Here is an 18,080-nt window from a genome sequence, read left to right as displayed (position 1 = left end):
GTTGTGAGGGAGAGAGACAGCTCAGACTAAGAATAACATCTGAACATTGCTGGTGCCTATGAAGGCAGCAGATCAGAAGCTGTCCAGGACTCTGACTGGTGCTGGGACTACCACAGCCCACACCCCAACTCATGCCAAGCACCCACTTCGGCTCCTCTTGCTCCAGCACTGTTTCTCCCTGGGTGAGGGTGCCAGTGCTGGGAGTGGGGAGAGCACACAGAGAAGGAATGTAACCAGATCAGACCAACCCTCAAGGCTTTTGACCCAGAAACTTGGGACCTACCCACCCGCCCACCCCCACACAAACAGTGTGGTGTTGGCTGTCAAACTGAGGAGAAGCCTGGCTCACAACTGGCTCTTGCTGTAGCCCTTCTACCGCTAGTTCTACCTCCTACTCTTGTGATAGCTACCAGCAAACCATGGGGAAGAGTGACTCATGTTCAACATTGAACCTAGCTTTCCCACCAAAGACACTGGGCACAACAGACTGCACAGGGATGCTTCTACATAAGGACACCCCACAGAGAAGATTAAGCAAAAGGAAAAGACAGAGGAATTTAATTCAAACAGCTAATGAAACAAATAATATATCAGAGTTCAAATAATTAGTAATAAGAATGCTAATCTGAATTAGAAAAATAAACATAGTGATAATTTTAATGAGATAAAAAATATTTTAAAAAAATAGCCAGCCAGAACTAAAGAATACAATAATTGAAATTAAAAACATACTGAAAAGAATTAACAGACTAGATGATACAGAAGAATGCATATGTGATCTGGAAGATAGAATAATGGAAATCAGCAATCAGAGCTGCAAAAAGAAAGAGTTTAAGAGATTACATGATTTGTACTACAAGAGTCCCAGAAAAAGAAGAACAAAAAGAGAGAGAGGTCAAAAATGTGTATATTTGATAAAATTGTGGCAGAAACCTTTCCAAACCTGAAGAAAGAAATATATCCAGGTACAAGAAGCACAAAGCGTTCCAAACAAGATCAACCTAAACAGAGCCACACCAAGACATATTATAATCAAAGTGACAAAAATTAAAGATGAAAAGATAATTCTAAAGGCAGCAAGAGAAAAGCAGTTATATACAAGGGAACCCCTGTAAGACTATTGGCTGATTTCCTGCAGAAACTTTGCAGAAACTTCCTTTTGGTCTCAAAAGGAAATGGCATGATGTATTTTAAGTGCTGAAAGGGGAAAACCTGCAATTAGGATACTCTACCCTGCAAGATTATCATTTAGAATTGAAGGAGAGAAAACTTCTTAGACAAGCAAAAACTAAGAGTTAATCAATACTAAACCTACCCAAAAAGAAATGTTAAAATGTCCTCTCTAAGTGAAAAGAAAAGGCTACAACAAGAAGTTAACATCTATAGGAAAGCATAAGTCCCACTGGTAAAAGAAAATAGTAAAGGCTGTAGATCAACCATTTGAATAGTCTAGCATGACTATTAAAAGACAAAAAAAGAAATGTAAAATCAACTATTAAAAAAGTGAAAGGATAAGCAAAAAGATGTAAAATATGGAATGTAAAAAATACAAAGCATGGAAGAAGGAAGTAAAATTGTAAATCTTTTAGAATGCATTTGAACTTAAATGACTACCAGTTTAAAACAAGTAGATACAGGTAAACATACATGAGCCTTATAGTAACCACAAATCAGAAACCTACAGTAGATACAGAAGAAAAAAAAAAAAAAACACACACGCGAGAGAGAGAGAGAGAAAGGAACACAAGGATACCACTAAAACATCAAGCCACAAGGTAATAAACTAAAAATAAAGGAGTAGGAAAAAACTACAGAAACAACCAGGAAACAAGTAACAAAATGGCAATAAATATATATCTACCAATAATCACTTTAAGTGTCAATGGGCTAAATGCTCCAAACAAAAGACACAGGGCAGGTAATTGGATTAAAAATCAAGACCCATCTGTATGCTGCCTGCAGAGACTCATTTCAGAGTTAAAAGACATATACAGATTGAAAGTGAGGGGATGAGAAAAGATACATCATGAAAACAGCATGATAAAATGGTGGTGGCAGCACTCATATTAGACAAAATAGACTTTAAAACAAAATCTGGAACAAAAAAACAAAGGAGATTATATAATGGTAAAGGGATCAGTACAAGAAGATACAACACTTTCTAACATATATGCAATAGGGGCACCTAAATATATGAAGCAAATATTAACAGACATAAAGGGAGAAATTGACAATAATACAATAATAGTATTAACACATCAGTTACATTAATGGACAGATAATTCAGATAGAAAATCAGTAAGGAAACAGTGGTCATAAATGACACAATAGACCAGTTGGGTTTATAGGACATTCCATCTGGAAACAGCAGAATACACATTGAAAAGTTGCACTTGAAAAGTTCTCCAGAATGGATCACATGTCAGGCTACAAAACAAGTTTCAGCCAATTTTACAGGATAGAAATTGTATCAAGCATTTTTCCCAACCACAATGGTATGAAACTAGAAATCAATTATAGGAAGAAAAAATAGGAAAAACAAACATGTGGAGACTAAAGAACATTCTACTTTTAAAAAAAGTGTCAATGAAGAAATCAAAGAGGTAATCAGAGTACCTTGAGGCAAATGAAAATGGAACCACAATACTCCAAAATCCATGAGATGCAGCAAAAGCAATTCTAAGAAAACAATGAAAACATGACAACTCAAAACCCATGGGATGCAGCCAAAGCAGTCCTAAGAGGGAAGTTTTTAGGAATACAATCCTACCTCAAGAAACAAGAAAAACATCAAATAGACAACCTAACTTTACACCTAAAACAACTGGAAAAGAACAACAACAACAACAAAAAAAAAAAACCCAAATTAATAGAAGGAACGAAATCATAAAGATCCAAGCAGAAATAAAAATAAATGAAAGAAACAATACTAAAGATTAAAAAAACTAAAAGCTGGTTCTTTGAGAAGATAAAATTGACAAACCTTTGGCCAGACTCATCAAGAAAAAAAGAATCACATCAAAATTAGAAATGAAAAAGGAAAGGTTACAATAGACAATGCAGAATTACAAAGGATTATAAGAAACTATTATGAACAACTATATGGCAATAAAATGGATAACCTGGAAGAAATGGACAGATGGACAGATTCTTAGAAAAATTCAGTCTTCCAAGACTGAACCAAGAAAGTAATAGAAATTATTAACAACCCAACTACAAGCACTGAAATTGAAGCTGCGGTCAAAAATCTCCCAAAAAAAGAAAAGCCCAGGACCAGATGGCTTCACAGGAGAATTCTATCAAACATTTAGAAAAGAGTTAATGTCTATCCTTCTAAAACTGTTTCAGAAAATTTCAGAGGAAGGAACACTTCCAAACTCATTCTACAAGGCCACCATCACCCTGATACTAAAACCAGACAAAGACAACACAAAAAAAGAAAACTACAGGCCAATGTCAGTGATGAACATAGATGCAAAAATCCTCAACAAAATTTTAGCAAAGAGAATTCAGCAACACATAAAAAAGCTCATACACCATAATCAAGTTAGGTTTATTCCAGGGATGCAAGGATTATTCAGTACATGCAAATCATTAACAATCTGATGCAGGATACAGCATGCTTGGAGCTGGTGCATGGGGATGACCCAGAGAGATGTTATGGGGAGGGAGGTGGGAGGGGGGTTCATGTTTGGGAACGCATGTAAGAATTAAAGATTTTAAAATTTAAAAAAATAAAAAATAAAAAATAAACAAATGGAAGGATTAAAAGCCTTCAGTGATAATCTCAATAGATGCAGAAAAAGCCTTTGACAAAACTCAACACCCATTTATGATTAAAACTCTTGAAAAAATGGGCATAGAGGGAACCTACCTCAACATAGTAAAGGCCATTTATGATAGTATTGTAGCAGTAGTGAAAGTCACTCAGTCATGTCCAACTCTTGTGACCCCATGGACTGTAGCTGGCCAGGTTCCTCTGTCCATGGGATTCTCCAGGCAAGAATACTGGGGTGGGTTGCCATTTCCTTCTCCAGGGGATCTTCCCAGTCCAGGAATCAAATCCATGTCTCCTGCATTGCAGGCAGATTCTTTACCAACTGAGCAAGGAGAGAAGCCCTATATATGATAAGCCTATAACAAACATTATTCTCAATGGTGGAAAACTGAAAGCATTCCCCCTAAAATCAGGAACAAGACAAGGGTGTCCACTTTTACCACTATTATTCAAAATAGTTCTGTAAGTCCTAGCTACAGCAATCAGAGAAGAAAAAGAAAAGGAATCCAGATTGGAAAAGAAGAAGTAAATCTCTCACTGTTTGCAGATGACATGATACTGTACATAGAAAACCCTAAGGATAGTATCAGAAAATTACTAGAACTAATCAGTGAATTAAGCAAAGTTGCAGGATACAGAATCAATGCACAGAAATCACTTGCATTTTTATATACTAACAATGAAAATTAGAGAAATTCAGGAAAAATTCCTATTCACCATTGCAACAAAAAGATATCTAGGAATAAACTTACCTAAGGAGACAAAAGAACTGTGCACAGAAAATTATAAGACACTGATGAAAGAAATCAAAGATGACATAAACTGATGGAGAGATATTCCTGTTCCTGGATAGGAAGAATCAACATTGTGAAAATGACTATGCTACCAAACACAATCTACAGATTTAGTGCGATCCCTATCAAATTGCCAATGACATTTTTCACAGAACTAGAATAAAAAATTTCACAATTCATATGGAAACACAAAAGACCCCTAATAGCCAAAGCAGTCTTGTGAAAGAATGGAGCTGGAGGAAATCAACCTTCCTGTGTTCAGATTATACTACAAAGCTACAGTCATCAAGACAGTATGGTACTGGCACAAAAACAGAAATATAGACCAATGGAACAAGATAGAAAACCCAGAAATAAACCCATGTACCTATGGGTACCTTATTTTTGACAAAGGAGTCAAGAACATACAATGGGGCAAAGACAGCCTCTTCAATAAATGGTGCTGAGAAAACTGGACCACTATATGTAAAAAAATGAAATTAGAACACACCCTAACACCATACACAAAGGTAAACTCAAAATGGATTAAAGACCTAAATGTAAACCAGAAACTATAAAACTATTAGAGGAAAATATAGGCAGAAGACTTAGCATAAATCAAAGCAAGATCCTCTATGACCCACCTCCTGCTGCTGCTGCTGCTGCTAAGTCGCTTCAGTCGTGTCCGACTCTGTGCGACCCCATAGACAGCAGCCCACCAGGCTCCCCCGTCCCTGGGATTCTCCAGGCAAGAACTCTGGAGTGGGTTGCCATTTCCTTCTCCAATGCATGAAAGTGAAAAGTGAAAGGGAAGCCGCTCAGTCGTGTCCAACTCTCAGCGACCCCATGGACTGCAGCCAACCAGGCTCCTCTGTCCACGGGATTCTCCAGGCAAGAGTACTGGAGTGGGATGCCACTGCCCTCTCCGATGACCCACCTCCTACAGTAATGGAAATAAAAACAAAAGTGAACAAGTGGGACCTGATTAAACATAAAAGCTTTTGCACAGCAAAGGAAACTATAAACAAGGTGAAAAGACAACCGTCAGAATGGGAGAAAACAATAGCAAATGAAACAACTGACAAAGGATTCATTTCCAAAATATACAAGCAGCTCATACAACTCAGTACCAGAAAAACAAACAACCCAATCAAAAAGTGGGGAAAAGACCTAAACAGACATTTCTCCAAAGAAGACAAACAGATGGCTAACAAGCACATGGAAAGATGCTCAACATCACTCATTAGATGCAAATCAAAACTACAATGAGATCACCTCACACCAGTCAAAATGGCCATCATCAAAAAGTCTACAAACAATAAATGCTGGAGAGGGTGTGAAGAAAAGGGAATGCTCTTGCACTGTTGGTGGGAATATAAATTGATACAGCCACTATGGAAGACGGTATGGAGATTCCTTAAAAAACTAGGAATAAAACCACCATATGACCCAGCAATCCCACTCCTAGGCATATACCCTTAGGAAACCAAAATTGAAAGAGACGCATGTATCCCATTGTTCACTGCAGCACTACTTACAATAGCTATAACATGGAAGCAGACTAGATGCCCATTGACAGACGAATGGATAAAGAAGTTGTAGTACATATACACAATGGAATATTACTCAGCCATAAAAAGGAACACCTTTGAGTCAGTTCTAATGAGGTGAATGAACCCAGAACCTATTACACAGAATGAAGTAAGTCAGAAAGAGAAAGATAAATATCATATTCTAATGCACATATACAGAATCTAGAAAAATGGTACTGAAGAATTTCCTTACAGGGCAGCAATGGAGAAACAGACATAGAGAATAGACTTATGGACATGGGGAGAAGGGAAGAGAGGGTGAGATGTATGGAAAGAGTAACATGGAAACTTACATTACCTTATGTAGAATACATAGCCAACGGAAATTTGCTGTATGGCTCAGGAAACTCAAACCCGGGCTCTATATCAGCCTAGAGGGATGGGATGGGGAGGGAGATGGGAGGGAGGCTCAAAAGGGAGGGGCTGCCGGGAGAAATATCAATAACCTCAGATATGCAGATGATACCACCCTTATGGCAGAAAGTGAAGAGGAACTAAAAAGCCTCTTGATGAAAGTGAAAGAGGAGAGTGAAAAAGTTGGCCTAAAGCTGAACATTCAGAAAACAAAGATCATGGCATCGGGTCCCATCACTTCATGGGAAATAGATGGGGAAACAGTGGAAACAGTGTCAGACTTAATCTTTTTGGGCTCCAAAATCACTGCAGATGGTGATTGCAGCCATGAAATTAAAAGACACTTACTCCTTGGAAGAAAAGTTATGACCAACCTAGATAGCATATTCAAAAGCAGAGACATTACTTTGCCGACTAAGGTCCATCTAGTCAAGGCTGTGGTTTTTCCTGTAGTCATGTATGGATGTGAGAGTTGGACTGTGAAGAAGGCTGAGCGCTGAAGAATTGATGCTTTTAAACTGTGTTGTTGGAGAAGACTCTTGAGAGTCCCTTGGACTGCAAGGAGGTCCAACCAGTCCATTCTGAAGGAGATTAACCCTGGGATTTCTTTGGAAGGAATGATGCTAAAGCTGAAATTCCAGTACGTTGGCCACCTCATGTGAAGAACTGACTCATTGGCAAAGACTCTGATGCTAGGAGGGATTGGGGGCAGGAGGAGAGGGGGACGACTGAGGATGAGATGGCTGGATGGCATTACTGACTCAATGGACGTGAATCTGAGTGAACTCCGGGAGTTAGTGATGGACAGGGAGGCCTGGTGTGCTGCGATTCATGGGGTCGCAAAGAGTCGGACACAGCTGAGCGACTGAACTGAACTGAAAGCATTTATCATTCAAGGGGGGGAAAGAAACAGTTCTAAGAGCAAAGTTTATGGCCTTTCTCAAGAAAAATCTCAAAATCTGGAATTTGAAAGAACAAAAAGTGTCCAGAGTCAGCAGAAGGAAAGAAATAATAAAAATTAAAAAGGAAATAAAATATAGATCAGAAATAAATAGCTATAGAAAAGATCTGTGAAACCAAAAGTTGGTTTTTCTAAAGGATAAACAAACTTGATAAAGAGCCAAGATTACCAAGAAGAAAAGAGAGAGGACCCAAATAAAATAAGAAATCAAAGAGGAAAAATAACAGTCAATACCATAAACACAAAAAATAAAAAATAAAAGAATACAATGAACAGTTATATGCCAACAATTTGGACAATCTAGAAGAAATAGATACATTTCTAGAAACATACATGACTGAACCAAGAATAGACAATCTGAACAGACCAGTCAGTAGTGATGAAATTGAATTTTTAATTAAAATAATAAACTCCCAGTAGCAAAAGTCCAAGACAAAATGGCTTCACAGGGGAGTTCTATCAAACATATAAAGAAGAGCTCATACCTACCTTTCTTAAACTATTCCAAAAAAATGGAAAAGGTGGAGGAAACACTCCCAAATTCATTCTATGAGACCACCATTACCCTATACCAAAACCAGATAAAGACCCTACAATAAAAGAAAATTACAGGCCAATATCCTGATTAATATAGAAAAAAATACCCTAAACAAAATATTAACAAACCAAATTTGATGATATAAAAAAGAATCATACCCAATCATCAAGTAAGATTTATTCCAGGAATACAAGGATGGGTCAGTATTCACAAATCAATCAATGTGAGACATCATGTTGACAGAAGGAATAGTAAAAATCACATAATCAATAGATGCAGAATAAAAGTATTTGACAGTTTAATAGCCATTCATGATAAAAATTCTCATCAAAATTGGGACATATCTCAACATAATAGAAGGCTGAGAAAACAGGGCAGTTTGGGGACAGGAATGAGAGTAAGATTTTTCACCATATCTTTTTATATATTTTTAAAATGTTATTATTTCAATTCCTAAATCAAAATGTTATTAAAGAAAATCCAAAATCCTTTGTTGTACATAATCCAGACAATGAAAAGTATCTCACTGTCAAATGGTCCAAGATGTTTATTTTACAGATGAGTATACCAAAGCATGGAGAAGGAAATGGCAGCCCACTCCAGTATTCCTGCCTGGGAAATTCCATGGACAGAGGAGCCTTACCAACTATAGTCCATGAGGTTGCAAAGAGTCAGGCGCAGCAAAGAGTGGGCAAAGAGTCGTAGTGACAAAAACAATAACAAACCAGGACCATCAAGGTTACTGAGAAAAATACCCTGAGACCAATGGGACTCAAGACCTCTTGATTTCTCAAGCTGGGGAAACCCTGCTGTCTGTTCTCAACTTGCCCTTCTAATCATTCCCTCATCACCCTCTTCCTCAACCTTGGCTTCTGAGATTAAAGAGCCTACCCCACTTCACACCAGGGACCAATCGCTTCCAACAGTCGGCCTCAGGGTATCTAGCTCTCAGCACTGGCATCCTGCTTGTCTAGACCTCCTGTCTCCTGATTCCTTTGCCTAGGATTCTGTTTTCAATTACCTGCTGCTGGCTCCCCCCTTCCTCCTTTGGGAAGACCCTAGCTACTGTGTCCTTGGGCTTTCTGATCTCAGGACCTCCAGACTATTTGCATGTATGCTCTCTAGACTCTGACCTTGGGAAAGGTCAGTTCTTTGTTGACGACTTAGCATGGTTTCACCAGATGAGCCCCACTTTTTGTACAAAGGATAAGAATGAAACACTAATTCAGTAACCTAGTGAAGTGTCACTAACAAGCTAGAAGATGATACACCCTTCACCAATTTCAAGACACTCAGATGGCAGGAATTGATAGGCTCTTTTCAGCCATTCAGAGCATCTGTTCACTTTGTGAAAATGTGTACAAAAAAAGAAAATGTGTACATATTGTATAGACAGCTGTACACATGTGCAGTTTTCACACTTTTCTTTATATTTGTTACACTGGAATAAAATGTTTTTCTAAAAAAACATTTTCCACAAGTTTTTGGTACAAGTCCTATTTGGAACTTTATGTCCTTTTAATGTTATAACATTGTTTATGCTTCTCTGTCACAGCCTTCTCAAAGGCAAATTTTTATTATTTTATCATTTATGCTGCCAGCCGAATGTCTTGTTTGCAAATGTTGATTGGATTGAACATAAAAATTTCTGCATAGGTCCCTCAAAAAATATGCTATTCTATGAATGGCAAGCTGACCTAGAGCCATACCATTCTGCCCCCAATAAGCAGTAGGACACGTTGAGTTGAATCAGAATTCAAGTGAATCAGGTATCATTTCCTCCATGAAGACCCTTGGCCTAAACCTGTGACTGTAGGAGAGAGAAGAAAGGATTATATATAAAGCAACAGAAGAACAGAATGAGTTTCCTCCAGACTTACATCTCTAATGTTAGCTTGAAGTACAGAGGTGATGAATGTTGGTAAGTATGACGTCTGGACAAAAAAATGCCAGTAATCACTGAAGTAAAAGATGAGAATGCTCCAAAGTGGTAGCGATTTGATCATAGCTTTAGTGGGAAGAGACCAGCCTGGTGGAGAACCCTGGAAGAAAGTACATATCAGTATCAGATATGTATCTGAAGATCAGAGCTCTGCTCTACTGAAGTCATCACCACTGAGACATCCAGACAGACATGGGGAAATGGCAGAGGAGTTCCCCAGTGCACCTCTTGAGCCAGTGAACAGACGATATATTCCTTCTCTCTAGTGCTAATAAATGGATGATTCACAGGGTCATCATAAATGACAGCAAACCAGAGAAAAGAACAGACACAGCCAATTCCACCTTAAAAAAGAAAAAAAAAAGTTCTACTTAGCACAGAATTGGACTTCTATCAGTTTGATTCTGCCTTGAGATGATTCCTGTCATTAACATAATGGCCCCATACTCCCCTCCTTCCTGCACGTATCCCTTGCATAGGCTTATCATAGATGGAGGGTACTTCCTTACCACTTGACTTTTGTCTTGGCCATGTAGCTTGCTTTTGCCAGCGGCATGGGGCAATTCAGAGGCTAGGCTTTAGGAAGCACTGCGTTTTTTCACTTGTCCTCTAGTGCCTTAGCCATTGGCATGGGAAGAACATGCTCCAGCTCTCTAAGGCAGATGAGAGACACAAGGAGCAGACCTGCCGAGCTGTCCCAAAGAGACTAAATGGTTGTTTAAAATCACTGAGCTTGGGGAGGTTTTGAAATGCACCAGTAGTAAGGCTGTACATTGTTGCTAAAAGTTATTAGTGTGTTCATCCCATGTGCTTGAAAGTGCCCTCACTGTTGAAGTTACCAGTCAGCATCCCCCCTGCTAGTCATGCTTCACAAAGTTTATGTTTTATTGAATCTTTTCTTATTTATCTCTAACACTTAATGGTTAGCAGCAGTATAAATAGTATATATGCAGCTGATCACCCAGATAATTTCTGGATATAGAATGAAATTAATCCTCAGTAAAGAAATTGTGTAGTATATACATTATTACAGTGTTGGACAACTCAACATTATTAGTATTGAGTGGAAACATTCATTCCCTTTTTAGAATCTTAAAGGAATCGTCTTCTCTTCACTTGTTAGTTTGTTGTTTATACAGTCCTTCCCAAATATAGAACAGCCACCATATACAAGGCATTTTGCTACATGTTGAGAATAAAAGAGTATAAAGACATGATCTTGTCATCAAGGAACTTAAAAGCAAGAGGGGAGGGGAGTGAGAGAGATGAAAACAAGCACTGTTGCACGTTGAAGATGGAGGATGTTGACATTGATTCAGCAATATTTAGTGAGTTCTTATTTTATGTATATTATTTACCTTTTCCCAAAACCAGGAGCACAGTAAGCCTTTCCCAGTCCCTGAAAATTTTGTAACCTGCCCTTCTGAAAGTTTCCATGACAGAGCCTTTGAAGGCTGATATGCTATAATAAACAATCTTCATACACTTTTATTCTCAGCAGAATTACTGACCTGATGTTATAAGAATCCTGGATCTAAGACTATTATCCTCTAATGAAAACACCAATGAGACCAGTAAGTTCCACTGGAATCAGGCAGTTTGCAGATGGGATTCCGGAAAATGTTCAAAAATCAAACAAACACAAAGATTAGCTGAAAGCATTTGGGAAGATTTCACACAGGGCTGGGTAAAGGCAAAATTGTGTGGTAGAATGTCACCTCTGGAACACTGTGATCTTCGGAAACTTTCCCAACATCTCTATATTATTGTCCACTCGTGAGCCTCACATGATCTGCTCTGTCCTGCAGCCTCTACTGATTGACTCTACTCCAATCAGTACTTTACCTATGATTACATCATATTGGGGTTCCCAGGTGGCAGAGATAAAGAATCTGCCTGCCAATGCAGGAGACACGGAGTTTAACCACTGTCAGGCAGATCCTCTAGAGAAGGGAATGACAACCCACTCTTGTATTCTTGCCTGGGAAATCCCATGGACAGAGGAGCCTGGCAGGCTACAGTCCATGGGGTCACAAAGAGTCTGACACACCTGAGCAACTGAGCATGCATGAAGGTCAAATTCCCATAATTTTCTAGTTGTAGTAATAACAGAAATTTAAAAGAATGTACTGAATAAATTTTTGTTGTTTAGTTGCTAAGTCGTGTCCTACTCTTTTTGCAACCCCATGGACTGTAGCCCACCAGGCTCCTGTGTCAATGGAATTTCCCAAGCAGGAATACTGGAGTGGGTTGCCATTTCCTTCTCCAGGGGATCTTCCCGATCCAGGGATTGAACCCATGTCTCCTGCATTGGCAGGCGGATTCTTTACCACTGAACAACTGAGGAAGCATTAAATAAACAGCATAACTAAAAATATAATCTCACTAAGATTACATATGCAGCATTTATGAAAGAAATCCCTCTGACGTCCTTTGTGGGTTCAATTTAGAAGCAAGAAGGAACATTATGATGCCTTTAAACTCATCAGGTTATTCTAGCTCTACACTCAGGATATTAAAACTTAAATGTCACTTGCAAGATTCACCATATGATTAGCTCTGAACATTATCTACTAGGATTTGGTTAACCATAGATGACCTGCATCACAGAAATCATGCCCAGCAGTCTCGATCATAAAACAAAATCCTGAGATTTGAAAAGCACAAACTCACCAAAAATATAGAAGACATAAGGCCATCCTATAGTCTGGCAGAGGTAACCACCGACAAGGAAGATGATGAAGCAGCCCAGCACTGACCCTAAACAGAAAATGTGAGGATGTTCTGGGTGAGAAGGTCAGACTCAAGACTCTAGGTGCTTCCTATAAACCAACGTCATTACAAAGGTAAGCTGCAACCCAGGCTACCTAAGTTAGATTCTGCTCCTTCACTAGTAGCTGTGTGATTCTGGAAAAGTCATCAGTCTGTTTGTCTCTCTTATTCCCTTATGTGTGAAATGGAAATAATTATGTTACTGAGTTGCAAGATTGCTTTGAGACTAAAATGAAATTAAAAGCACTTGCAAGAATGGTGCCCAGGAAGCATTTGGTTATGATCAAGCAAGATAGGAGAGTGTAGGTTAGCTCCTGTAAAGCAGGGAGACAGAGTATTTAGGGTGTTAAGGTTTGGCTTCTGTTGATAGCCTGTGGCAGAGTACTCTTGGACAGAGCATAGTGAAAGTCGCTAAAAACTCATGTCCAACTCTGTCCAGTCCACCCAGTGCCATGTAGATGTCTGACTCTTTGCAACCCCATGGACTATACAGTCCATGAAATTCTCTAGGCCAGAATACCAGAGTGTGTAGCCTTTCCCTTCTCCAGGGGATCTCCCCAACTCAGGGATCAAACCCAGGTCTCCTGCATTGCAGGAAGATTCTTTACCAGCTCAGCCACAAGGGACAGAGTATACAAGGTGATAATTACGGTATCAATTACCTGCTATAGCAATGGTGATGAGTTGACTCCTTTCTTGTGGTGGAGCCCATCTAGCCCAGATTGAATACTGACTTGTTAATAACGCAACCTGAAATAAAAAGTTGATTCTTGGCTATCTGAGGTCATTTTGGAACCTAATTCCACATGTACTTAGAAAAGGTCTTGGTACCTGGACTATGCCTTGGATGACCCGTAGGACAATGAGCACAGTCACTCCAGTATCAGCTGCTAGTGGAGTGAAGAGGGCCAGGACTGAGGTAATAAACATGCAGGTACCAGACAAATACCTGGTTCCAAATACTTCAGCCATATAGCTACTGGGAATTGGAGCCAAGAATGAGCCATAGTTGAGTGAGCTGAGGATGATCCCCTGAATTTCAGGACTCCAGTCATACACAGCAGCCTAGATGACAAAGAGAAACTCACTGTTTGACTAGAGACTCAACAGTTTTTATCGTGAGGACTTAAGATACAAGAAAATGATTGGCAGTTCTCTTTCCTTTTACCTCTCTCCAGTTCCTCAAGCTACCAATTTTATCAGTAAAACCTAAATATATGCCCAATATACTGTTTCCCTTACTCACTTTCCCCAGCCACACAATTAAGTGAGAACCTGTAAAGAAAGAAAACTTACAAAGAAGAAGGCATTATAGGCAAGGTAATAAAAAAATATGTGAAGAAAGAGAAAATAGACATAAATCTGTAGAACTTACTTTTTGGTGATTTTCATCATTGTAGGGGAAGAATTTACCTCCACTAAATGCTAAAGATCTGTTCCTTTCATTCTAACTGTAATCCCTAGGTACACTTATAGACACTAGTATAAAATCTCAGATGCGTATTATGCTTTTGTGTAATATGGTTCTTTGAACATAGTATATCTTAGCACATAACTCTTTCGGTCAAAACATTTGAGTCAAAGAAAGGATCCAGAGTTTCATTAAACTTACCACTGCCTTAGATTTGTTCAGAGTTTCGTTCCAGTTGTCCTGGGAGTCAATGGGTGGCCTCTCTGTGGAGGCATTGGGAGAACTGGGCAGAGCTGTGTTGTTCACCATAACTGGCAAGGCAATGCTCATGTTCATTTGTTGGGTGGAAATCGAAAGATTACACAGATGCAGGATAAGGGCTAGCCCATGTCGAACTGAACAAAAGCCTGAGACAAGAAGTACAGAAAGTCTTACAAAAGGGTGCTTTTGGCCCACCCTTCCTCAGTCTGGACGTGGAAGAAGATTGCAGTCCGTCTGTGAAGCAGAAATGCAGAGAGAGCAGAAGTGACTCTGTCAGTGTTCAGCAAACACCTGTACCCCTTGGAGTACGGGGGTGGGGAGTGGATAACTCCATCAGAACCATTACTTAAGTAGAGACTTGAAGAATATATGGAATTGGCCAGAGCGAACAAAAGGAAGAGTTTCCCAGTCAGTGTCCTGGCATGTGCTGATGAGAGCAGGAATAGAAAGAAGTAGACTTAGAGAAAGAATTAGCTGAAAGTTGTGATTGATTGAATATGGATAGTAAGAGAGAATTTCTTGGAAATGATTCCCAAGTGCCCCCACTTGGACAGCTGGGATGGCTTTCAGTACCAAATGTAACCGGGAACATGGTAGATTAATTATGTCCAGGGGCTGGGAGGAAATGAGATTTGAAAGGAAGGTTAATTAGACCGCAGAAGTATTTAAACATTATCTTGATTCTATAATCCAGGCTTGCACATAATTTGCCAGTGATCCATGAGAACTCTGAGGTTATCCCTGCGGTTGAGTCCAGATACATTAGTTTGACAACAGCTAATAGAATTGATTCATTATCCCTGGAGAGAAATCCCAGAGGTATGATGTGTGATCACTGTCCTTAGGGCAGGTGGATGCCCCATTTCCTGGCTCCTGCAAGGGAGCAAACAGTTGGGGTGGCCAGCACTGTCCCCAGTTGTGTAGCAATACCCTCGTTAAGTTCCAGGAATTGACAGATCCCCACCTTTGGTTTAACTATGGGAGCATTTAGTTGAAACTCTCCCCTCCCCCGTCCACAAAATTTATACTAAAATTTTGATAAATATCATATTGATATGGCAGATTAAGAGGGATTGCTGTATTTATAGTATTGCCTTCTCTTAGCCAAGAGCAGAGATGGCTCCCCATGTATTCAAGCTCTTTTCTTTGTCCCAAGGTAGAATTTTATAATTAATCTTTAGTTAAGTCACAAGCTTTTTAAAAGCACTTTTCTGTGGTTTTTTAACTGAGTCATTTTCCCCTGTCATTTTCACCCTCCCCCCCCACCCTTAGATTTAGACAAAATCAAGCACATACACAAGTTACGTACAAAATAATGGGAAAAAATAGATGATTGTTTTTGCCATTTTATTCTCTTGGGTAATTTTATTCGCTGGCAGTTTCTAAACACTGGTAAATAGGAATGGTGAAAATGGGCAGTCATGCAATACCTGAATCTACTGGGAATACTTCTCACTTTACTTTTTAGGTATATTGCTAGGTGTTGGTGGGAATTATACTTTTATTGTATTAAGCTATCCTGTTTTTATTTTTATAAGAATGCAGTAAGTTTGATCAACTGTATTTTAATCATTGAGCTGGACTCCTGGATCTGCTCTCTTTATAGCTGTGTTTTCTTGGGCAAGTCTCTGAACTCTTGTGGGTTCAATTATTTCCCCTGTAAATTAAGGTTAACAATAGAGACTCAAGGTGCTGTGATGAGATTTGAAAGTTTATATAAGTTCCTTATTGAAGAAAAAAATGGCAACCCACTCCAATATTCTTGCCTGGGAAATTCCATGGATAGAAGTGCCTGGCGAGCTACAGTCCGTGGGGTCACAAGAGTCGGGCATGACTTAGCTACTAAACAAAAACAGCAACAGCAATATAAATTCATTATAGCTATTAATATTCAAGTGGCCTTACATTCTTAGAATGACCTCTTCTTAATAGACTGTTTTAATGAAAACACATGATTTATTTTGCTAATATTTTAGCTAGAGTTTTACATTAGCATATATAACTAAGCTTAATTTGCAGTTTGTGAATGTGTGTGTATGTGATTTTTTGCCATGCTAGCTTTGTAAAGAAAGGAAGTTTTAAGCTTTCCATCTCAATCTGTGATCTGAAGTATTTTAGATACATAGTCATTTTCTCTTTTCTTAATATTTTTTAATTATAGAACAGTTTCAGACTTAGAGTTATTGAGCTCCTGTAGACCTCACACCATTTCCCCTATTATTAACATCTTAAATTGGTATGGCACAGTTGTCACAATTAGTGAACCTACATTAATTAGTATCATTATTAAAGCCCATTCTTCATTCAGAGTTCTTAGTTTTCACCTTGTAGATTTTTTTTCTGTCCCAGAATCCCATTCAGGGTCTCATAATCCAATTAATCACCGCATGTGGGATCCTTTTGGCTGTGACAGTTTCTCTGACTTTCCTTATTTTTGATGATTTTGACAATTTTGAAGAATATCAGTCAGATATTTTGTAGATTGTCCTTGAACTGGGATTTGTCAAATGCTTTTCTCATGATAAGACTGAAGTAATGTGCTTTTTGAAAGGATGACCATAGAGGTAGAGGGCTATTTTCATGACATCATATCAAAAATACATGCTATCAATGTGATCTCTCACTGATGATATTAACCTTGATCCCCTGGCTTGAGGTAGTGTTTGCTAGGTTTTTTAATTGTGAAGTTAACTCTTTTATTCTTTATCCCTTTCCATGCTGTGCTCTGGAAAAAGTCACATGCACTGTCCACACTTAAGGAGTAAAGAGCTTTATTTCACCTGCATCTCCATAAATTATTTGGGTTTCTTCTGCATAGAAAATATCAGTATTTTCAGCTCCTTAAAATTCTCATAGAATTTTCTAGTGAATCTACTAGGGTGCAATGTGTTTTGTTTAAAAGGAATAACTTCTGAACAACTTTCTCACATTATACAGGGTTTTTTTTTCAGATGCACAATATTTCTTAATTCAAACTTATAAATTATATTTTCAGAGAAGATCATGTACTTTCAGTCAGTTCAATTCAATTCAGTCACTCAGTCATGTATGACTCTGCGACCCCATGAATCGCAGCACACCAGGCCTCCCTGTCCATCACCAACTCCCAGAGTTACTCAAACTCATGTCCATCAAGTTGGTGATGCCATCCAGCCATCTCATCCTCTGTCGTCCCCTTCTCCTTCTGCCCCCAATCCCTCCCAGCATCAGAGTCTTTTCCAATGAGTCAACTCTTCGCATGAGGTGGCCAAAGTACTGGAGTTTCAGATTTAGCATCAGTCTTTCCAAAGAACACCCAGGGCTGATCTCCTTTAGAATGGACTGGTTGGATCTCCTTGCAGTCCAAGGGACTCTCAAGAGTCTTCTCCAACACCACAGTTCAAAAGCATCAATTCTTCGGCGCTCAGCTTTCTTCACAGTCCAACTCTCACATCCATACATGACCACTGGAAAAACCATAGCCTTGCCTAGATGGGCCTTTGTTGGCAAAGTAATGTCTCTGCTTTTGAATATGCTATCTAGGTTGGTCATAACTTTTCTTCCAAGGAGTAAGCGTCTTTTAATTTCATGGCTGCAGTCACCATCTACAGTAATTTTGGAGCCCCCAAAACTAAAGTCTGACACTGTTTCCACTATTTCCCCATCTATTTCCCATGAAGTGATGGGACCAGATGCCATGATCCTCGTTTTCTGAATGT

The 18,080-nt window shown here is 39.0% G+C and overlaps 1 protein-coding gene across 3 annotated transcripts in view; it reads right to left on the bottom strand.

Moving 5' to 3' along the window:
* SLC17A4 (solute carrier family 17 member 4) overlaps nt 1-18,080 on the bottom strand; it is a 38,348-nt gene that overhangs the window by 4,990 nt on the left and 15,278 nt on the right. For all 3 annotated transcript variants that reach the window (XM_018039241.1, XM_013974094.2, XM_013974096.2), the window contains 6 exons: nt 14,323-14,528; nt 13,542-13,775; nt 13,373-13,460; nt 12,612-12,698; nt 10,164-10,282; nt 9,877-10,038 (listed from right to left, as the gene is read on the bottom strand). In XM_018039241.1, coding sequence (XP_017894730.1) covers nt 9,877-10,038; nt 10,164-10,282; nt 12,612-12,698; nt 13,373-13,460; nt 13,542-13,775; nt 14,323-14,528 — 896 coding nt within the window. The remainder of the gene's footprint in view (nt 1-9,876; nt 10,039-10,163; nt 10,283-12,611; nt 12,699-13,372; nt 13,461-13,541; nt 13,776-14,322; nt 14,529-18,080) is intronic.

The sequence above is a fragment of the Capra hircus genome, chromosome 23, assembly GCF_001704415.2.
Source record: "Capra hircus breed San Clemente chromosome 23, ASM170441v1, whole genome shotgun sequence".
Classification (NCBI taxonomy): domain Eukaryota; kingdom Metazoa; phylum Chordata; class Mammalia; order Artiodactyla; family Bovidae; genus Capra; species Capra hircus.
The sequence above is the reverse complement of the archived record's forward strand: the minus strand, read 5'-3'. Positions and strand labels throughout refer to the sequence as shown.